The 22893-nt window shown below is 42.9% G+C and overlaps 4 protein-coding genes across 4 annotated transcripts; 3 read left to right on the forward strand and 1 right to left on the reverse strand.

Annotated features, from left to right (window-relative positions):
- Nucleotides 1-6684: 6684 nt before the first annotated feature.
- On the forward strand, nucleotides 6685-8567 carry NECHADRAFT_64790 (uncharacterized protein). Its single transcript, XM_003040174.1, has 4 exons — nucleotides 6685-6818; nucleotides 6868-7071; nucleotides 7121-7217; nucleotides 7265-8567. Exons 1-4 carry the CDS (start codon nucleotides 6704-6706, stop codon nucleotides 8388-8390), a joined length of 1542 nt encoding a protein of 513 aa, XP_003040220.1. The 5' UTR covers nucleotides 6685-6703; the 3' UTR covers nucleotides 8391-8567.
- Nucleotides 8568-13642: 5075 nt separating this feature from the next.
- NECHADRAFT_88004 (uncharacterized protein) lies at nucleotides 13643-16012 on the forward strand (the record flags this gene model as incomplete). Its single annotated transcript, XM_003040175.1, has 1 exon — nucleotides 13643-16012. The coding sequence occupies one exon, from the start codon at nucleotides 13643-13645 to the stop codon at nucleotides 16010-16012; it is 2370 nt and encodes a 789-aa protein (XP_003040221.1).
- A 677-nt stretch (nucleotides 16013-16689) lies between these two features.
- On the forward strand, nucleotides 16690-18329 carry NECHADRAFT_102186 (uncharacterized protein; the record flags this gene model as incomplete). Its single annotated transcript, XM_003040176.1, has 5 exons — nucleotides 16690-16912; nucleotides 17013-17197; nucleotides 17251-17561; nucleotides 17612-18187; nucleotides 18281-18329. 5 exons carry the CDS (start codon nucleotides 16690-16692, stop codon nucleotides 18327-18329), a joined length of 1344 nt encoding a protein of 447 aa, XP_003040222.1.
- Nucleotides 18330-18418: 89 nt separating this feature from the next.
- On the reverse strand, nucleotides 18419-22352 carry NECHADRAFT_97913 (uncharacterized protein; the record flags this gene model as incomplete). Its single annotated transcript, XM_003040188.1, has 11 exons — nucleotides 18419-18799; nucleotides 18899-19154; nucleotides 19210-19589; nucleotides 19633-19705; nucleotides 19743-20065; nucleotides 20095-20134; nucleotides 20172-20386; nucleotides 20466-20564; nucleotides 20602-21724; nucleotides 21854-22187; nucleotides 22334-22352. 11 exons carry the CDS (start codon nucleotides 22350-22352, stop codon nucleotides 18419-18421), a joined length of 3243 nt encoding a protein of 1080 aa, XP_003040234.1.
- Nucleotides 22353-22893: the final 541 nt, after the last annotated feature.

The following is a 22893-nucleotide window of genomic DNA, read 5'->3' on the forward strand; positions in this document are numbered from 1 at the left end:
GTATATATACTTATTTAGTGTATATGCTTATTATATATATTAGTTTATATATCTTCTTTAGATATATAATTTATATAACTTAGATAATTCTTAAGCTATAATCTCTAATAATCTCTATTTTAAGGAATTATTAAAGCTTATAGCCTCTAGTTAATTTATATTTCTTTTTTAGAGACTTAATTATCTAAGTTATAATATTTTTATTTCTTTTCTTAAATATAATAATAATATTATTTATATAAAAGAATATAAAGACTTTATTCTTTTAGTAATAATATAGCTTATCTAGTATTTCTTTATAACCTAAATTATAGAATATATTTCTAAGTTTTATTTATTATAAAAGCGATATAACTTATAGTCTATATAATACCTTATATAGAAGTAATACTTATTTTTCTTTATAGCCTCCCTTAAACCCTAGGGGTAATTTTATAAATATATTACTTTATAGCTTTATATTTTTAAATATATTTATAGTATTATATTATAAGAATTTAAGATTAAATTTTATTATAATTATTAATATTATATAAAATAACTTCTTAGCGAGGGTTATAATATAAATATCCTTAGCGCTTAACTTTTATTATTAATTTCCCCTAATAATAAGTCTTACCTTATATTTCTATAGGTACTTATATTTATTAAACTTATAGGTAAATACCTATATATAACCTAGTATTTATAAGCTATAAATATATAGATTATACCTTATAATCTCTATCTAAGATAATATCTAGTAATAGCTCTCTAAGTAATCTTTCTATATTTATTTAAACTTTACCTTAAACCTATATCTAAGTAAATTATTATAAGAACTTAGAGCTAGAGGTAGATTTTTCTTATAATATATTTATCTATTAGGTTTAAGGTATATTAGAGTCTTTTATGCTTTATATTTAGGCTTAATCTTACCCCTAATATATTTATTCTTTATTACCTTTAAAACTAATATATTTTCCTTTCTTATTATAGGTATTATTATTATTCTTATATAAAATACTTAATTTAGGGTAAATAAATTATCTTTTAATCTTTTTATTTTATTTTAATTTTAGCTTATCTATAATCTTATTTATATAAAGAAGCTTAAGAATAAGCTATTTAATAATATTAAGAGGATCTTAAATCTTACTTAAGTATACTTTAAGTCATTAATTTATATATCTTTTATTAATTTAGTCTTAATAATTAATAAGTCTTTAATAAGATTTTTAAGGCTTAAATCTAATATTTCTTACTTATTAGGGCTTTATATAGGGTCTATAACCTAATTAATTTATTAAGTACTTAGAAGAGCTTATAATTATAGCTAGATCTCTTTTAAGGTTTATTTCTTAATTATTTCCCTTATTTATATCTTATTAGTACTAAAGAACTTTTATTTATTAAATATTATATCTTAAGTAATATAGATCTTATTAATTATAAGATTTTATACTTAAAAGATATTTTATAAGTTATATCTAACTAAGAAACCTATCTAGGCCTTTAGATTTATTCTTAATAAGAGCCTTTTATCTTTTTACTACATTAAATCTATAAGAATAAAAGCTTTAGAGCTAATTACTCTTATATATTTAATTTAAGGCTAATTTTATTTTTATATATATAAAATACCTAAGAAAAAGCTCTTATATAATATCTTTTAATATAAGCCTTATTTTAAAGTTTAATTAAATAAATATATAGCTATTCTTATTATCTCTAGCTATAATTCTATAGGGAGGTTATTATTAATAATTAATAACTTTATTTTCTCTTTTATTATCCCCCTAGAGCGCTCTCTTAAGCTATTTTATTACTAAGTGCGAGGTATATTTTTATTTATCTTAATTCCCCTTTTAATAAGCTATCTATAAATTAAATTAGCCTTTTATAACTTATTATCTATCTTAATAATTTAGAGCTTAATATTATATATTATATTAAATATTTATATAAAGTATTTTAATATTATAAATAGGCTCTCTTCTTAATAATTAATAAAGTAATAATCCTAATAGAGTCCTAATTATTAATCTATAAGAATTCTATATAAGGTATACTTATTTATTTCTTCTAGGTAATTATAAAAATCTAATAAGACTCTCTCTCTAGGTTTTAAGGTTTATTCCCTTAGTTCGCGGTACTCTTAATATTTTATTTTTATTAATCTATAAATATTATATTTAATAATAACTAGGCCCTTTATTTTAACTCTAAAAGTATAATTTATTAAATACTCTAGGCTCTTTAGTCCTAGATATCCTAGGCGGTAATATTAAATTATTACTTAAGCTTAATTTAATTTCCTTATAATCTATAAGTTATAATATAAATACCTTATAGGAAATATAATATATTTTGCTATTTTAGGGATATATTCTAATATATATTAATTATATTCTTATTATAATTTATATAAGGCCTAATTATTAATATATCTAATAATATCTTTATTATTTTATTAATCTTATTAATATCTAAGTTAATATAATTTATATAGGGATATAAGGTTTATTTTTATCTCTAGGTAATATATAATATATTATAAATTAAGGATTTATAGTTTATTTTATAGGTTTTATACCTTAATATTTATATTCTTATATCTATAAATTAGTAGCTATTTTAAGCTAATAAATATATTATCTCTATATAAGGCGCTCTTTAATAATATAAATCTCTTAGCTTTATTAAAGATATAAATAATAATTCTTAAGTCTAAGATTAATAAATTATATAATAGGTATTTATTACTTAATATTAAGAAAATAATTATTTTTTTTAAGATAAAATATTTTAAATTAAATAATTAATTTATTTTCTTTAATAAGTCTTTACTTTCTCTTTATAACCTCTTATAGAGGTCTTAAATCTCTTTTTTTTATTTAAGGTATTATTCCTATAGATCTAATTACCTTAGAGTTAATTAATATTTCTTTAAGGTATTATCTAAAAATACTACTTAATATAAGGTAGAATTTAATTATTTATATCCTTTTTTATAAAGTATATATTACTCTAGTACTTCTATAGATTAATATAGCTATTTTATAGAGTTTTCTCTTAATTTCTATATAGATAAATAGCTTTACTTTTTATCTTAAGAAGGTAACCCTTAAAATATAATTTTAAAGCTCTTTTTTATAATTTAATTATTTAAGGCCTTATTATTTTTCCTTTTCTTATTTTAAATCTCTTATTAAAATTAGGTAAAAAAGGTTAATTATAAGTAGGTTTTATTTTTAATCTTCTCTTTATTTTAATCTTATTTAATCTAGAGGAAGATCTTTAAGTAATATTTTAAAGCTTCTTTTAGGTTATTAAACTAAGTATTAAGGTATTATATTTTAGCTATTTATTTAAGCTTTATGATTTAAATTAACTTTTCTTAATTAATAATCTAATTTTCTTAGTTTATTTTATTATTTAAGGCTACCTTTAATACCTTAAAATACCTTTTCTAGGCTTATTTCTTTTATAAGCTATTATTAATATTATAAGCTACTTTTAGGTTAATAAAAAAGCTTATAATATTATTATACTTAATTAATTTATTTATAGTAAATAAATATATCTTAATATAATATAAATTAACCTTCTTAATTATCTAATTTAATATATTATAAATATTATTTACTTATTTATTATATTACTTAAGGTTACTTTAATAAATAGCTAGCTCTACCTTATATACTTCTTAGTCCTTTTAAACTATTTTAATAAATAAGGTTATAAGGTATTTACCTTAAATAAGGCTTAAATTATATATCTTATCCTTAGTAGCTTTTTTTATTAAATAATTATTTATTTTAAGTCTCTTTAATTCTTTCTCGCGAAGATTATTAAATTAGCTTAGGTTATTAAGTCGGCCTAGCTTATATATTTATTTTATTATTATCTTTATAATATAAGATTATTTAAAGGAATCTTAATTATTTAATTTATTTAAAAGGTAAATCTTTATATTTATAATAGAAGATATAATATCGCAGTTAAGATATTAGTATTAAGGTTAGTTTTATTAATTTAATATTTATTTTAATAATTATAATTATCTTAAAGAAAAATAACTTTAAGACTCTTAATTATTAAACCTATATTAAGTAAATTAATTAATTAAGCCTATCTATATAACTTTTACCCCTCTCTTAGGCTAATGCCTTATATTATTCTTATTTTAAAGGGTATTATATTATATAACCTTACCTTAACTAATTCTATAGTTTGTTTTGCTAAGACGTAGTGCGGAACCCTCTATATATACTTATATGTATATGATAGCTTCGGTTTAACAAAAGTGGTCAGGATGAAAATGATGCCGATTCTGATGGAGACGGAGAGCAAGACGAGTCGAAGCCATTGTAGGTTCTGTTGAGGAGTTTTACTCAATGTGAAGGAAACAGGTGTGCCGGGAGTGTCTGTCCAGTCGATGTCGTTATTTAAAAGTACAGTCCGTGAAGGTTGGGACATGTTCTGGCAGAGATGGCTGTCGTGGACAAAGGCGCGAAAAGATCATGAGAACTAGGGGCAGGCACTTCACCAAGGGTCAGAAATGTGACTTGTGAACAATATAAATGCTCATCGTTGTTCTCAAGATGGTCCAAGTGTGTGGAAGACGAGTGTCGTCGCAAATGCAGGCCGAGATATGGTCGTGACCTTTGGGGGGTGCAGGAATCCACCCATTGTGTTCAAAGATGATATGTGCGCCAACGAGAGAAGTTTGGCAATTCGCCGAGATGTTATATTTAAGCGTCGGTAGCAATGACGGCGATGGCAGCAGCGGCAGTGTCGTCAGGGTCTACCGCCGATTAATTATAGTTCTCATAGGCATTATATTTTAAAATATAATATTAAGAAATTATAATTTAAAAGAATAAAAAAGTAGAAATTTATCTTATTTCTTATATAGAAATTAAAATAATTAAAATACTTATAAAAATTTTAATTTTTAATAATAATATAATTAAATATAATTAATTATAATTATAAAAATTTAAATAAATTATAATATTAATATTAAATTATAATATTATAATATATTAAAGATTTATTTTTTATTATAATTATAGCCTAGCCCTTAATGAGTTAATTAAGCCCTCAGACCGAGCTAGAGCTAGAGATATGGGAGGCTTAAATTAGCTAATAGGGGAGTTAAAAAATCACGAGTATGGGGTGACTGCGAGGATAAGCCTAATCACTCTTCGCTAGTGTGTCAACGTCGTTGCTACTAACCTCTCAGTTAATGACTGCACTTCCTTTCTCGCAAAATAAGTTAATATCATACTTTTCTGCCTCCTTATCCGAATTCCTTACCTCCTTTGGAACAGGTCGGTTCTCTTGTGTGACCATAGCATATCAATGCTTTTCTTTCTTGTCGTAGGTAACATCTCCGGAAGACTTCATCTGCTATGACAACCAAGACGTGGCTCAGCTCATTGATGGGCTTAAGATTATTCTTCTAAAAGGAGCTGAAAGTTCACGCCCAAGCTTTCGGCGTCCTATTTAGATACAACTATCAACACTCGTCTTAACGTAATGAAATCCATCGGGTTTGGGCGAAAGGGAGTCTCGCCGTCTCTGATGGTGTTTTCGTACTCGTGGGATAGGTACCCGGCATCTTCAAGCGGCAAGACCTTGTAAGAACACAGCCCAACATGAGTGAGGAAGGTACTATGGCCTTGGAATCTTCAATACAACTCAAGCTAGTTCAACTCAACTGTACCTTCTACTCGGTTGACTGATGGAATCTTCCGAAATCGATATTGCAGAGTCATAAAGAGTCATGCCGTTCCCCTTGCTCCAGTAATATGCAAAGGCACAGATAGATAGTTAGAAAGGATAGGAAATGCGATATATAAGATGCCCTAGCTGCAAGACGAGGGGCTTCGTCTTTTGCTTGCAACAGGAAAGCCTCAACGGTACATCCTGAATGTCTGATCATCAAGATCAACCCAGCTTTTCCACATGTTCACGCCGAATTTGCGTCGAGGAAGTTACAATTTATGATCTATCGCTCAAAAGGATTCACTGCCATCCCAAACCTCCTTTGGCTCTCTTTTGCGACTACTCTCTAGGTAGGTTCATGGGCATCTTAAGCCTCCAGACAGCCAAGTGCGGGGGCTGATAGGCGATGTCAGGGGGTGATCTTGAATGCCCCCCAAGGAGTAACAAGCATGACAGCCCCCGAAGCCCTGTTCTATGATTAATTGGTATTTCAGAGCTATCTTCAGAAGTCTCAGGACAATATAACCATGTAGCCAATCACCAAATAGACCATCTAACCCGAAATGATGTCATCCCCGAGCTGTCAAGTCAATCGTCCCGCTCTTGACCCCGCAACTACTGTACTCAATGAGGAAGGCCGTGAACCCTTGCAGATAAGCCTTGTGCCGAACATCCGGTATCAGCATGAAGGTTGTGATTTGCTATCTTTTGTACGTAGTAGGTGATTGTCGTGTACTTTTGTAGCCTCCTCCGGAACTTGTGCATGTCAAAAGTTCCCAGGAGCAAATTACAGGGGCGTTTACGAGAAAATAACGAGATCGCCCGGCTAAGTCGGACGGCGTCGTCGTTCGACTTGCGATAATCGGGAAATTATGTACGGATATTGAAAGCATGAGGAAGATTTTTACGAGCATTAAAGCATATAATAAACTCACGTCCGTCCTGAATCTGCACAGCCAATAGGTCATCGTCGCTTTCCGTTCCCAAGATGCACTGGAAGACAACCCTTTTTACCGTCTTCGGCCTGGCAAGCCTCTGCCAAGGTGCCTCTATTAATCAATACAAGCCGGCGCACTCCCAGTTCTACAACTCAAAGTCAGCTCGTAAGTTGCAGCACAGTCGATGTCTGGGAGTCTTGAGCTAATCTCTCAGCCTATTATGTATCTCCTAGCGGCATCCCTGAGGTCTCCTTCGATGTCGGCGAAAGCTACGCTGGCTTGATGCCCGCAAGCCCAAAACTAACAGGCATCAACGACCCAAAATTCTTCTTCTGGTTCTTCCCCACCGTCAACCCCAGTGGCAAGGATGATGTAGTCATTTGGTTCAACGGAGGGCCCGGGTGCTCGTCTCTGGAAGGCAGGTCTGCAATTCATTTTTGCAACCTGGTTTGACTGACAAATGCTAGGCCTCACGCAAGAGAACGGGCCCTTCTCCTGGAAGTATGGAACCTACAAGCCTATGCCCAATGCTTGGTCATGGCACAAACTAGCCAACGTCATCTGGTAAGTCTTCTCATCTACAGCAGATTGCACCGTGTCTAACTCTTCAGGGTGGAATATCCTATCGGCACAGGCTTTTCAAGCGGTCGCGTCACCGCCAAGAACAACGCAGAAACTGCAGCTCAGTTCCTCACCTTCTGGAAGACCCTTGTTGACACGTTTGGTCTTCATAACAAGAAGATTTACGTCACAGGTGAAAGCTACGCTGGCGTTTACGTACCCTACGTAGGTGCGGCCATGCTGGACAAGAAGGACAAGACCTACTTTGACGTGCACGGCGCTCTGTATTACGACCCTGTCATGCCGTACTCCGACAAGCTGGCCTTCGACCATGCGTCGTTCCCTGGCTTCTTCCGCCATTGGGAAAGTGTCTTTGCCATTCCGGATAAGAATAAGAAGATTATCGACAAAAACAACAAGGACTGTGGACTTGATGCGTACTTGGACTCTCATCTCACCTACCCTCCGCCCAAGATGCCCTGGAAGCCCGTGCAAGTCCAGGGATGCGACATCATTGCCAACTTTGACGACATCAATACCGTCATAAATCCCTGTTTCAACGTCTACCATGTCCTGGATACATGCCCCGTACTATGGGATATTCTTGGATTTCCCTCTGTTGAATACACCCCTCCTGGAGCAACACTATTCTTCAACCTTCCTGGGGTCCGCAAGGCGATCCATGCCCCTTCAGCGCCCAAGGAGTGGGCGTCTTGTTCAGGTCCGGTGTTTATCGACAACAACGATAACTACGATCCGGTCGAGCATGAGAAGAAGCTTCAGACGCTCATCGAGAAGACGGGTAATGTCCTCATCGGATCTGGCGTTGCGGACTACATCATCCAGCCAAATACGACGGCGCTGGCAGTCCAGGCACTCAAGTGGAACGGTAAACAAGGCTTCCAAAAGCCTCCTAAGGATGAGTTTATGCTTCCGTCCATCATAAACGATGACAAGAACGTGCCCAATTGGTCTGGCGGTAGTGTTCAGGGCTCAGTTCATTCTGAGAGAGGCTTCACGCTTGCAACGGTCAAGACGAGTGGACACATGGTACCGCAATATGCTCCGGCGGCTGCTTTCAGGCAGTTGGAGTTTATCCTTGGGCGAGCCAAGTCACTGTCGCAGCCAGAGCCGTTTTCTGTCAATATTTCCACGTCCTTCAACTGGCCGTATTGAGCAGTCAATGACATTCATTTCCACCTTCTGAAGGATACAGGGAGCTACGAATATACCAGCATTGAGCACTAATCTTCATCTTGTCCATACTGAACACAATGATAAAGTGGATTTGAAGCCTCTGAGCATTCTGTACGAATCTCATCAATCAGATAGATCAATAAAAGCAATGCTAACATGTGAAGGGGCCCGGAACTATACATCAACATTGCCATTACACCTGCATGACTTGTAAGCTAGGGTTTCCACAGTACTTTGATCTCCTTCAAGGCGCACCTCCTAAAATTTGATAAGAATCTTTTTTATTTATCCTACCTTTCTATCGATGGCGTTTGCGGCCCCAGATACTCGACTCCTGACTACTTCTCCTTGTCGGGAGGTTAAGTGTTTTTTGCCGAGGTGAGGAGCTCAGGATCTTCGCAGCGCACTAATAGCCAGTAACGGGAATCATTGAATTCCTATCAAACCAAATAATGGTTTACTTTTGAGTCCCGATTAGCTTTTAATCTATCATCGGCCTTGATCACCTAGCTCCAGACGTCCCTCCGGCTACGGTGCGCAATAGATGCACCAAGCGTTCCAATCCAGGATTTTCGCGGCGTTTCAACTTTGACCATAATATGCCCTAAAATCCCTAATTTTGCATCACATATGAACCCTCCGAGTAAGTCATCCGATACTTTTGCAAGCATAAGATGTCTTCCGGACCTTCAACTAGTAACAGGTGGTGTTTGTCGCTCACATCACCACAACTCAGGATTTTTGCCACCTGAGCGAGTTTTCGTCAAAGTTCTGGTCTTTTTTGATCGAAAATGTCCATTCTTCCATTTTAATTGCAGGTAGCTGATGTCGAGAAGTCTAGCTAACCATGTCCTCTTCTTAGGCCCTGATGCCAATCGTACATCTGAGGATGACTGGGATATCCAATTTCTGCTTAGACGAATGCCAAGATACGCTTGACTTAAATTGTTAGCTGTAGCCGCTGTGCGTGTGAGTGTGAGCTGTCTAAATTGCATACGTGGGGAAAACTAATATCGCTATATGTATTATGCTAGCCTAGGGCGCCGGAGCTCGCCTTCTTTGCCGTTTAAAGTAATCTAGATAGCTTTCTGCTGCTTTCCCTAATTAACGTAGGAAGGTTATAACCGCAGATTAATATGAGATAACCATAGATTAATATGAAGCTATTTAGAGATATATATTAACTAAGATAGATAAACCTAACCTCCCTAGGCTATTAGATAATACCCTCTCGCTATCTAATAATATTGACGATACTGAGATCTCTTTAGATGACGCTATGGGCATAAGGAGGCGTGCGAGGATATACCTATTTACTGCCTAGGACCGCCTAGATGATACTAAGTGCATAGAAGAAGAGTTTCTCGTAAAGCTTCTAATTAAAGATAATATTAGTATAGATTAAGAGAGACTATTTAGGATATTTATCCTCTTTAATGAGTAGAATAAAAGGGTACCTCGCCCGAGAGATCATAGTAATCCTATTACGTAGGGTATCTATTAAACTACTAACCCATAGCTCGCGAGAGTATACTTTAAGTAGGTACTTAAGGCCCCGGAGCTGGTCTTTAGGGACTTATTTTATATACTAAAGGCTATATTCTTTGACCTCTATAAGTAGCTTCGAAATAATATTATCGCCGGCGATAATTAGGAGATATATCTAGAGTAGAAGTTATTAATTATCCTCTAGATCTTTGCCTTTGGCGCTATATAGAGGAATATAGCCGGGATCTTCTCTATTAATTAAAGCATAGTCTCGAGGGTATTCTATAAGATTATCGGGCCGCTACTCTATCTATATAACCGCTTCGTAATATAGCCGACGGTAAGAGAGCTCTCTCCTAATATGGAATTAGATAGGGATTCTATATAGTTTAATAGTATTATAGGGGCAATAGATAGGATTTATATATGTGCCTTTATTGCCCTTAAGTAGTAAGGAAGGTAGTGGTCGAGGAAGAGTTAAGTCTCTTAGAATGTGCTAGCCATAGTTAACCTCGAAGGTCGGTTCGTATACGTGCTCGCAGGTGTAGAAGGCTCTATTTATGACTTTATATTGCTTTGGATTGCCCTTATATAGGTAAACCCGTGGAAGCTTATACTTCCTCGTGGCTGCTTTTATCTCGCTGATATTGGATTTCCCTCGAGATATAGTATCTTAATGCTATTCATAGGATATATATACTACCTAAAAGACTTCTAAGACCGAGAAATGCTGCTAGATTGCGAGGAGGAGGTATTTAATTATGGCTATACTAAGCTATGGTAGGTAATTAAGCGGACCTTTGGTATATAGAAGAGGAAGTTCGTAATCCTATGTAGCTGCCCTCCTAAGTATAATCTTAATAGTTAGTAGCTTATTATATATGCCACGGCGGCTATATATAACTTTATCTTAAATAAGGGGAGAGAACCTGCTGAGGAGAGGAGATTACTTGAGGAAGTATTGATAGAAGAAGAGAGAGATATTATAGAGGCGGCTAGAGCTCGTGCTGACTCTATCGTGCCTCTTTAAGCTAGTAGGCGTATACGAGAGTATATTGCGGCGTAGATATGGACTCAGTATAGCTTTGAGGAACGAATTAGAGGGCGGCGAGGGCGTAAGGCTATTGGCGATAAAGTTAACTAAGCCGGAGAGTAAAAAGGAAGGAGTTATAACTATGAATGCGGGGGCCGTGAGAGCGGCGGCGGCAAAAAAAAAAGAGGCCCTTTATTAAGGGCTATGATGAAGATATTAAGGCTAGTATAGAGGTATCGAAAAATACCCTAATTTATATATAAAAAGTAGCTTTTAGGCTAATCTAATTATATAGGTTAATATTAATACTATAGATTATTATAAGCTTACTTATAAGGCTTGGCTATGGGCCTAATCTTCCTCGTAATCTAAGCTTCCTTCGTAGTAATTAAACCTAATATATTCTATACCATAGCGTTACCTGGATCTTCCTAGAACTAATAGATTACCTAGATTATTAGCGAAAGCTCTTTCTCCTTTATAACCTCCTTATAGTTAGCGATAGCCTTCTTTATATCCTATGAGCCAACTAGGCGGGCATAAGAAACTATATTGTGAGTCCTCTGGGTCTCCTAATATATTAGAATCTCCTTTATCTCCCCCTAGGGCATATTATCTCGATCTTCGTTACGCTTCTTCTTCCTTCGACGATTAATAAAAGGGTTATTTAGTGGTATATTACTTATAGGACGAGAGGTAGAGCGATTCTGAGCGCGCTAGCGAGTCTAGGGAGGCAACGAGGCTATTGACCGGCGACTAGGTGAGTTTCTAGCTTTATGAGAGTAATCCCGCGATATAGGAAGAGACTACTAACTATCCTATATATCCTATGATAAGGAGATGAAGATATAGTCGTCTCTTAGTGCCGCTCCCTCCTTAGCTTCGACTTTATCTGCTACCTCTTCCTCTATTATATCGTAAGCCGCTGCTACCTCCTCTACTGCTTCCTCTACTGCCTTAATCTACGTTACCTAGCCGCGGGTTCTCCCTTGCCAATAGGTATAGTCTCTAGGTAAGTAAATCTATTTCCCGGCGGGCTTATCGTCTAAGAAGATCTTATTATATTCCTCGAAGTTAATATTATTAGAGATAGGTAGACCCTCTGTGGCGATCTTACTCCCTAAAGAACTATACTTCTTAATATAGAGATTCTTATCGTCCTTACTTATTAATAATAGACTAGACTTATGTTTATAGTGAGATCTAGAGTAGTATTCTATATCCTTAAAGGCCCGCTAGAAGCTCCTAATCTATATAATCTTTATTATTATTATCTTTAGGGCCTATTAGGCCTCTAGCTACCTCCTTTAGAAGCTAGGGATAAATATCTTAAAGAGTAACTTATAGGTAGACCCCTTCTTTACCTTTAGCTTTCCCTGACGATAAGCTTCTAATAGTCTCTCGAGGAAGTATATCTCTTGCTCCTTAGATTAATGCTAACTCGTCGGATTCTTTGACTTCCTCGTATTATCTTTACGTTGGTGATCCCCTCGCTCTTTAGATCCCTCGCCTATAGCTAACGCGGACCTTAATGGCTGGCTAGACGGCGCTATTAACGCTTTAGCCGGCGACTCTATGCGTGCCATTGAATTTCGTAGTGGGAGCTAGGAATGCAGAGGCATCTTAGAAATTCTAGCGTCTCGATAGCCTTATTTTGATTATTAAAGGGCGATATCACTATGGCTCGAGTATTAGCATCACGATGACTTTAACGGCTACGGGGGAAGGCGGTGAGGGAAGGAGTGGTATTGAGCTTAACGGGGTTTTAATATATAACGGTGGGTACGCTAATTTTATGCGATATAATGTCCCGAGCTAAAATCCCTGATAGACTGATAGACGATTGGCATCAGGGCCTTATTCTGTGGAAGCCCGCAGCCATGATAAATGCCAGAAGAACAACTCAGGATTTCAGCACCACTCTATATTACCGCCATTAAAACAGTTAAAACTCTCAAGATTTTTCATTTAAGTCACAGAATCTGCCTGTTCATATCAATTAGCAACCCTTGGGGATTATTCCTGGGTTCCCCTCACGACGAAGCGGGCATACCTAATCGCACAACTGTGAACAAGGAGCCCAGGATCGTACGAATGCCGTTGACTCGCAATGAATGACGTCAGTCTTATTCGTCTCTATTAACTATTCGAACTATGCGGAGGCTTCCTTTTGCCCTTCGACGCCCGCCTTTCTGGAGCCCCTGACCTCGATCTGCCTCCCAAGCGTTCATTGTATGTCGGATCCTACAACTTGTTATTGTCAGAATTATAAATTCAACACCATGGTCCAATTCTTGTACGCTTGTACTTTTCAGTCTATTGTAGCATGAGGCTCGGGGGTCACTGATTTGTGGAATCAACGTGTTATTGTTACACCAGACTGGATTGACTCCTTTCACAGAGAAAGCCACAGGCCGCAAAATGAGGACCCATGTATCGCACCAGCTCCCAAAGCAATGCTACGTATTGAAACATGATTCGGCCGAGGTTCGGCGAGCGTCATCGGGCACCAGGTGGTGGATCCCCGAAGCATGCAGTGAGATTCAGTCATCGGGGACTAAGTAGTAGAACCACAAAGGATGAAGTGAGATTTATTTGGCTAATATACATTGGCCAGAGCACCGCACCTCACTAAGCAGCGTTTATGAATGGCGTAGACCTCAGCTCAATTTTCTCACTCTTCAACCACGTCTATCAGAAATTAGTGGCAATGGCTCACCAACTCCGTGGTCTGTCACAAAAAACAAGCTGTTCAATTAACTCCTTACCTTATGAAATCATCAATTCCGTCACAGATCACCTTGGCCAGGCCGATATCAAGTACCTCCTCCAGACATGCCGAAACCTCGCCTCGACTGTGACGCCAATAATGATACGGCGAGACATCGATGACGGTATATACAACTCTCTATCTTGGGCCTGCTACTTTGGCGACTTGGCCATCGGGAGGCGATGCTTGGACATGGGGGCTTCCCCAGATGCCGCCTTTCTCCTCGATCCGGACCGACGTCTTCTTCCATTCCAGCGAAAACCAAACTGGCCTGACACATACGAGCGTGGTTTGACCGACTACTCCTACGAGGTTACAGTCCATCCAACAAAAAAACTCGGCCGCATTCCTTTATTCTATCAGTCCGAGTGCTCATCCTGCAGTGCCCTGAGCCTAGCTACTAGGAGAGATCATGTTGGAATGGTCAAGCTCCTGCTCAGCTACGGCGCCAGAGTTATTGAGAGACGTCGCCCAGGTCCCGAGCCAGATGACTTCCCCACCCGCCATCTATCCGAATGGCATGGGTTCCAAGGGGTAGGCGAAAACTACTCCCACGAAGCCGTCATAAGCCATGTCCGATCTATCGATGCGGCAGAGGCCCTTCTGGGAGCCGGCGCGGCAAGGTACATCAACCATACAGGCGCAGACGGATATACACCGCTGGAGACACTTCTCTCATCCTGCAGCATATACAGTAACAGCCTGTGGCCCGGCTTAACGGAAACCCAGCTCCATGCGCTCGTTGAGCTGTTTCTCAAGAATGGGGCCAAGACGGCCCGGGTGAACCGAAACACGGGCTGCATGACCGGCGCCATTGCAACCAGTTACCTGAGCGTAGTCAAGCTCATACTCGAACATTCCCCGGATGTGATGGAACCAGCACAACACAGACAGATCCTTAACCTAGTAGTCAGCACTAGTGATCTTTTCGACTATGGAGATCGCTGTCCCATCGACCGGGACAGGCTTTTTGGTGTCCTGCTCGAGGCTGGCGTTTCCCCAGACACATCTCTTGATCATGGCGGGCCTCTTTTACACACTACCCTCCAACTCGGTAGATATCGGGCGGCTCAAATGCTTCTGGACAGAGGGGCCGATCCAAACTTTACTAATATCTCGACCGTTAGCCCTATAACGAAGGTCCTGTGTCAATGTGCGGGCCCAACTGACTTTGAAAATGAGTTCATTATTCCCCTTATACGCGCCGGCGCTGATGTCGACCAACCCTCTCTGCGACCTGAGGGCTTCACCCCCCTGATGTTTGCAGCTTCCGATATGGTTTCGGACAGGATCTTTCAGGACCTTCTTGCCCTTGGGGCTGACTGCAGGGCTGTTTGTCGACTTTCTCCAGAGTATCCTCCAACATCAGTTGTCCAGTGCCTGCTCCTGGGATCTCCCCCAACAAACTTCGACTGGAATGGCATCGAGCACAACAGCTCCCTCCAGGTGACTTTTCAGCCACTTCACAATGATCACGAGGCCGAGGCCACCACCGACTCATTCTGGTGGGATCGACGCTGCGCCAAGTTCACCTCTCTTTTTGCCAATACAGAGCCTCCAGATTTTTACACACCTGACGGACAGCACTATCTCCACTGGGCTATCGATAACCTCTACTATACGAACCTGGAATGGGCGGTAGACATGCTTCTCCCAGCGTATCGTGTGAATCTACGTCCTTCAGACGACGAATGCCCTTTTTGGAGGCTCTTTAGCATCACAAGAGTTGAGAAGTACCTTGCCTTTGGCACTCTGTATCAGACGCTCCGCATCGCCGAGAAGCTGGTCAACGAGCGTCTATCTCCCAAGGAAACTGAAGGAGGCGAGACGATTCTCCACCGGGTGTGCCGCCTCTACCAAGGCACGCCCGACCGCGCGGTTCTGGAAAAGGCAGTCAGCCTTGGACACCGTCTCGACTTTGGCGGAGACTTGACGGACAGGGCCAGAGAGTGGACCGACCAGCTGCACGCAAAGATGAGTGACAGGTTCACCTCGACGACGCGCAGCTGGACGCGCGTGCCCAAGCCGAAGCATCTGGACCGGTACATGAACTGTCGGCTTCGCATTATTGCCTTTATTGTCGAGCTCTTTATGAGACAGGGCGTCAATCTGTATGACGAGGATGAGGGTGGCAAAACGGCTTTCGAGGGTATTACGGATGACCGGATACTGGAATGGATTCCGGAGGAGCTGAGAGACTTGGGAAAGGAGGCAGAAATCAAGTCTAGGAGGGATATCTCCCCCTCGAAGCTGGGTATTAGTCACGGTACGGAGTCCCCCTTAACTTGTGAGATGGAAAAGGAGGACTAAGCTCCAGAGGAACAGCTATTTCATAGTTTTTATCAACCTGCTAGCTCATAATATCATATTAGCGCATTGCTTAAGATAATAGAGCATAATGGCTTCTTATTATAAGGCAGATTATCAGCCTTGGAAAGATTATTCTATAGTTTGTCCAAAGAAACGCTGTTTAAATCCAATGATGGATTCTTCCCTAACTGCCACTTCTATTCATACACTTCATTATTCGCACCATTACTGCAGTGTTGGTGCCCTCACCAGAGGCAGAGGACATTAAAGAGCACAGCACATAACTGCTGTGCTGAGTGTAGGGTAAATGAGCAAACAGATTTCATTCTATCGTATCCTTGCCTCCTCGTTAGCGTCAAGTAGTTTCTATAAATGGTCCCTTTCAAAGAATACATCAAGTTCAAATGTGTCTTCCGCGTCGTAAAAGTCTTTCTAAAACCTTTGACTTTAGTGTTGGTTGTTACTCGAGAAGAAGAGCTAGATCACGTGATGGACCGCACAGCCTCCAGAGCTGGATGACACGTGATGTATTTGGCCATCGCCACTGACAACGGCGCTAGTACGAATTTGGGTAAAGCAATAGCAATGAAAACAACAACAATAACAGGACGGCAGATATACAGAAGACGCTTACCAACACCAAACCCAGTTAGTGAAAGACATCACGGCAACCGAGAATGACAGCCTCCCAGACCTTTGATCAGTTTATCATCGATTGGCTTTCTGCAATTCAAGAATCCTCGCCCCCTGATCTGTCCCCTTCTCCCTGGTGCGCCTCAAAGGACTCCCTCAAGCGCGCTTCAATCAACCATCCTGCCAAGCGCCCCTTGTCGCCTCCAATGACAGATGGTAATGGCTCTCCTTCTAAAAGGCCACGGCCGGATCCGGATGCGACTCCGCGTAAGACGTATTCGATAAGGACAAGTGACACGATATCATTATCGTCGTCTGGCCTCAGCGATGCCAATTCTGCAACCTCTGAATCTATACCCAAACGAAGTCGAACCACCAGAAGCGGGAACAGCAGCCCTACAAAAAAAATCCATATCTGTAATGCGCATGGACAGGCTTGTCGCTCATCCCTCGTTCGATGGGGCCGAGCCACTTCCAGATGCTCTTGATCAGATGCTCGAGGCTATCAGGGATGACAGTATGGGGTCCAATCTGATTACCGCTGAAGATAAGGTGAGCAAACAAGTGGCTACAGTCCATTACTTTCAGTACTGACACTGAGTTAGATTGAGTTTGAGAAACGGGCCATGGCAGGCGGAGATCGCGAGTCCCTCTTTCGTAAAGTCCTCCGGTCGAGCCGGGTGGACCACTCTGGAGAGCGACAGGCCCTGGGGAGATTGCCCCCTATCGACGCTCTTGTTGAGATATGGAGCAAGGCCCAGAAGTGCGAAGACAAGGGCCATTCTGAAGCAGGCTGGAATTGCGCCGTGCATTATCCGTTGATGGAGTTGGCGCTCAAGCACTCCAATATCACCAGAAACGAGACTGAGGAGCTCTCTGTGGATGGAGCAGAGATCTTGGTTGACGTCGTCAATGCGTGAGTGACCAAGATTCAAGAGTCAAGCTGACATATTAACAATGACACAGTACGACGGCCCAGATCTGCGCCGTGGATGCTCCCATGACCTTGGCAGCCCAGCACAAGAAAAGAGTCGACTTCTGCTTCCTTGTCGAGCCAATACCAGGCACTCGCGCAGCGGATTATCTATCTAAGAAGTCACAACTCTCGTCGCATGGGTCTATCAACCATACAGACTTTGCCCCTCTTCGTGCCTGTCCTATCAGCGTTAGTATCGAGACAAAGCTAACTGGCGAGGACTGGCAATCCGCCATGTCTCAACAGACTGTATGGCTCTCAGCCCACTGGAACCGCCTTGACCGGCTCACCAACGACTCGCAGCTGGCGCGTGATGAGCTGTGCTTCCTACCGGCGATTATTGTGCAGGGCCATGACTGGACATTTTTGGCCGCAACAAGGGGCGAAGTCCTCGACGAAATAGGCCGCAGACAGACCATCATTTGGCACAAGTTGGCTTTTGGGTCGACTGATGGGCTGAAGGGGATATGCCAGATCATCAAGGTCCTCCAGCGGCTGGCACAGTGGTCAGAGAGAACATACTGGCCCTGGTTTAGGAAGTTTGCCCTGAACGATCTTGACGGATAGTAAGAGCTGGATGTGACTAGTTCGAGTTGAAGGAGTCTTTTGAGACGTGATTCAGGTCCACGAAGTGTCCTTCTCTATAATATGTGATTCAGCAATCCGGCTTTCCTTATGCAATGGCTTCCCGGGTATATCCCTAGGTAGTATCTAAAAAAAAAAAAGTATTTTTAATAAAGTATTTAATTTATTAAATTAAGCTATTTGCCTCTAGGTCTATATTGCTATCTTATCCATTACTTAAAGCTTATATTAGTAAGAACATTGTCTATTTCCTCATGGGTTAGGTTTATATTACTATCGCAGCATAAGGCCGAGGGAATGGTCATAGGCTGTTGTTGTTGCTGCTGCTGCTGCTCTTGCGGCGGACGGAGCTGCGACATTACCCACACCTTGAACTTTCCCAGAAGTGTGGGGTCGTCAGCGGCTGTCTCCTTGCTGCCGACAATGTGGCGGCCGCGCAGCTTGAGCGCCTCATCTGAGGGGAAGCCGGTGCCGCCAGCGATATCGGCCTTGACATATCTGACGAGGCCGGTCTCGAGCTCGCGCGAGCATAAGACGGCGGCGGGGCGCTCGTAACGGGAGGCGAATGTCTCAATATACTTGTCCAGTGCGGCCTGGTTGGTCTCGAAGGGCTTGATGTTGTCGCGCACGAAGATCTCGACCTTATCTGACCTGGGAGAACTCGAACTGCCGGTGGTCGGGTTGGTGATGACGGTGGATGCGGCCATGGCAGGCAGTGTATTTGTACCGCCCGAGATGTCGGTCGAGGCCGGTGTGGTCGAAGCAGCGTGCAGTATTCTCTTGCCCGGGAAGGCATATGGAGGAGCGAAGCCCGTGCCGCCCTGGGAAAGGTTCCATGAATTCGTGCCGAGGGTGAGACCGGGGCCCGGAGGGAGAATGCCAGCATCGCGCTTGAATCGTAAGAGCCACTCGGCGTTGTCAGCGGCGGTCTGGTTCCAGGGGTCATCGCTGGACAATGGTCCCGTCAATATGGGTATACGATCTGGTGTACTGTGGCACTTACTCGTCGAACAAAATCCATCGAGCCTGATGCTGGATCTCGGCATCAGTCGGCACATGCCAGTTCGGATTGTTGGGTGACATGGTGGACGAGACGAAGCGAGTCAACTCGCGAGCGAGACGACGGTAACAGTTGGCGTCGGTCAAGAGGAACGCACCCTGCTTGCCCGCCTGTCCCGACGGCCCACCGAGGAACGCAGCAACTGCGGCAGGGGTCACCGCTGAACAGCCTCCGGACAATGCCCTAGCAGGTTGCGTCTGCGCCACCGCATTAAGCCGCCGGCGTTGAGCCTGGCGCGTCATCGTCTCTGGCTTGTCGCAAGTGACGAATGTATGTGCTTTCTTCGGGTTCTGGCTGTGGCGCTGTTTGAAGGCGTTGAGCCACTCAATATTGTCCGCCGCCGTCTGGTTCCAGCCGTCGTCGAACTCGTAGATGATGATACGAGCCTGGCGCTGGAGGGCTTCGTCCGAGGGCTCGATATCCATGGCTCGCTGTGCGTCTATATACTCCCCAAGGACCGCTCTAGTCTGCTATACTTGTGGATGGTGGAGTCGACGACGTTCGGAGCGGTTGGGCTGGAGCTACAGTCGGCCATGTCCTCGGTGCTCGGAAGCTGAGCGTGCTGGCGGAAGCTGGCCAGCCAGCTGGTGGAGGAAGTGGTGAGTCTGATGAGCCAGTCGGCAATAAAGTCGGACGGTGGGGTTGCGGCTTCTTCGATGCGGCCAACGATGCAACAAGCCTCCAGCTGGAGCTCATTATCATCCATGGTCGTAAGACTCAGGAGGGGCTTCGCCCGCAGGTACTCGTGGAGCTGTTGCTCAAGTGGGCATTGCTCAAATAGGTTATCCTCGCCATTATTCTTAAGGATAGATAACTTATTCTAAATACCTTGACGCATAGGGCCGAACTGGGCTTGGCGAGTGATGTCCTCTGAGGCCATCAGAAGGTCACGTAGCCAAGAGGACGTGGCCGAGATGCCCTGGAGAGATAAGACTTCAGAGGCGAAAATGATACGACAGGCCTCGAGCTGCATATCCTCGTCGCTCGGAAGAGTGCCCATCTTCTCCTCGTGGTTCACCGTGAAATATTCCAGTTCTAGCTTGATCAAGTCATAGGCACTCCTGGGGGTCTCAACCGGCGCGCCGCTGGCAATAAAGGGGAATGGAGAGCGGCGTTCATTCTCAATCAGATCCATTAAAAGCCATCAAAGTCAGAAATTGCCTCAAATTGGTCCACGGGACATATAAGGGGTTACGTACACGGCGGAATAAAATTCTCAAGCATACTAAGCATAGGGGCATTAAAACCCCAGTTGCCCTTCTAGTCAGCCATAGTATTACCTGTCTTGAAATGCTCCGCTAGGTGATCGGCTCGAATTAACTAGCTATCCATCACGATACCGCAGAAACCGCAGCGCGATCGGATCTCGGGGCTAGCGACCTTCCAGGACTTCATGCAGTCGAGGAACTTGACACCGTGCACGAGCCTCAGGTGTTGGTTTAGGTGATCTTTACGAAAGAACGTTCTCTCCTCAAGCGACCTCTCTGGGCAGGCCGAGTGGTTATGGCTTTGGATGTGGGCATCGTTGGGTTCGACCTCGCCGCAGAAGACGCAGCAGATCCGGTTGCTCTGGGAATCGAGACCCCGAGGGCCATCAGGAGCGCAGATCCATCGTTCGAGAGAGAGGTGGAGTGATTTCTCGTGCCTGTGCCAGTCGTGCTTAGTCCTGGAGGTCTCGGTGCAGAAAGTGCACTCAAAAGTCTTGAGAGGGGTGGCTAGGGAGGTCTTCTTCTCGCGCTTGGGGGCGGCCCTCTTCCTGCGACGGCGGTGGCTGCGCTGTTGGGTCATGGAGCCGACAGAGCCGAAGGAGCCATGCCAGTAGGCCGAAGCGAAGGAGCCATGCCAGTAGGCCGAAGCGAAGGAGCCACCACTGGAAGTGCCAGCACTGCTCGCGGATGAGATATTGTAGAATGAGCGGTTGGAGCTATCGTCGGAGAAGGCGAAGCTATGCGGGCTGTTCAGTGCGAAGGAAATGTCCGAGTTCAAGGCGACGGCCGTGGCAATGGCGGTGACCGAGGCGGGTTCGTTCTCAGGAGGGGAGTCAACCCAACGCTCCAGCGGACTTATGTTGCGAGTATTGCTGTCAAAGGCAGGTGTGCCGGGGCGGTGGGGGATGTCGATAGGGTCGGCCCGGTTGTTGCGAACATGAGGGGGGGTGAGCTTGGTGGGCTGGGTCTTGCCTCTACGGCGAGCGTTAGCAAGCCAGTTGGCAATCTGGGTCTTGTTGAGGCCTGTCTGGCCCTGCAACATCTCCTTCTCTTTCTCGTCGGGGTAGGGGTGATGGCTATGGGAGGAGAGCCAGTTCTTAAGGATCTCGACTGACTCCCTAGAGAAGCGCGTGCCGATCATGGGCGGCGGGCAGCGCGTGTCTAAGCCATGGTCGAGGGGACCCATCTCGGCAGAAGAGGGCATGAAAAACGGCTGCTGGGAGGATTCAGAGAGGGAGGCACTTAGGAGACTGATGGGGGGCACGGCATCGTGAGGGATGAGGTTGGGATGCTCGCCAATGGAAAGCCGGGGCTTAGAAGGGAGGGTCATACTCATACCCCTCTGGCCGTGGGGCTCGGGGGCGAGGCCGAAGCTGCACTCGCATCGGAGAGCGACGCAAGAGGTGCAGTAACCCTTATACCAACCCTTCTGGATGATCTTGCAAGAGAATCCTCCAATGGAGCAGTGGCCGCAAGGCTTCTCAGGGGTCATCCAAACGAAAGCATTGCAGAAGTCGGCCGACTCAGTGGTAAGACCGGGGGGTAGAGGATGTGAGGAGACGACGTTGTCTGAGAGGGTCGGCTGGGACTGGCCACTATTGGGGTGCTGTAAGGCCCAGAAGCCGAAGTTGTCGTCGTCGACATTGGCCAGAGCCAGGCCGATGTCTGACAAGTGACTGCCCCCCAGGAGGTCAGGACAGTTCCCGTAGATACCTATGCGGGTGGGTGTGAGACAACGCCTGTAGCCAGGGTTAATGGCAATGCGCGGGACTCAGGCGGGCCCTTGAAAAGTGAAGAATTGAAGAAAAGCCTCTGCCTCTCTAGTTCCGATACTGCGAGTTAGTTGCTCAGTCTCTAACACGCAGAGGGTGATGGCATCTGGGAAGGAGAGACTTTCCTGGGTTTGTCTATCCGCTCGTGGTGGGGCATTGGCATTGGACCGCGCCCTTTATGTCAAAAAAAGATGAATAAAAAATGGGCATTTGCTCCTGTGAGTGAGTGTGTCACAAGGCCAGGTTGGGGGCAGATGTACTGATGTGGAGCAGTGAGCTGCTGTTAACCCTGCCGAGCGTGTTTATTAAACTTGAGGACGGGATGCCCAAGGCTTGGGCGTTTTTAGGTGAGTTGGGCAATCTCTGAGAGGAGTTGGCATGTTCTAAGGGGATAAGCCGTGGATGGCTCATTGTGCAGCGTTCACTGCGAGGCAAGTTAAGACTATGTCCAGCGTGCGCAACTACTCACAGCCCTTAGGAGCCCTTCCGCCGCAGAGGCCTTGCAAAGACAGTGAGCGCGAAGCTCATCCGCAATAAGACAAGCGCATACGGCAGCGACAATTTCGCTGCGGCAGATGTGGTGCCGGATAACACTAGCAGTCAGGCTATGTGTAAGAGCCTTAATGGCAAGGTGCACTGGGCAGGGT

This window comes from Fusarium vanettenii (genome assembly GCF_000151355.1).
Source record: "Fusarium vanettenii 77-13-4 chromosome 13 genomic scaffold NECHAsca_76_chr13_2_0, whole genome shotgun sequence".
In the NCBI taxonomy this organism is placed as follows: domain Eukaryota; kingdom Fungi; phylum Ascomycota; class Sordariomycetes; order Hypocreales; family Nectriaceae; genus Fusarium; species Fusarium vanettenii.

Excerpts from the sequence above, each read along its gene's own strand:
- NECHADRAFT_64790 (XM_003040174.1), top strand. The coding sequence starts at position 6,704 with ATGCACTGGAAGACAACCCTTTTTACCGTCTTCGGCCTGGCAAGCCTC. Across the intron at positions 6,819-6,867 it reads CTACAACTCAAAGTCAGCTC|CCTATTATGTATCTCCTAGC; the intron begins GTAAGTTGCAGC and ends CTAATCTCTCAG. Across the intron at positions 7,072-7,120 it reads CGGGTGCTCGTCTCTGGAAG|GCCTCACGCAAGAGAACGGG; the intron begins GCAGGTCTGCAA and ends GACAAATGCTAG.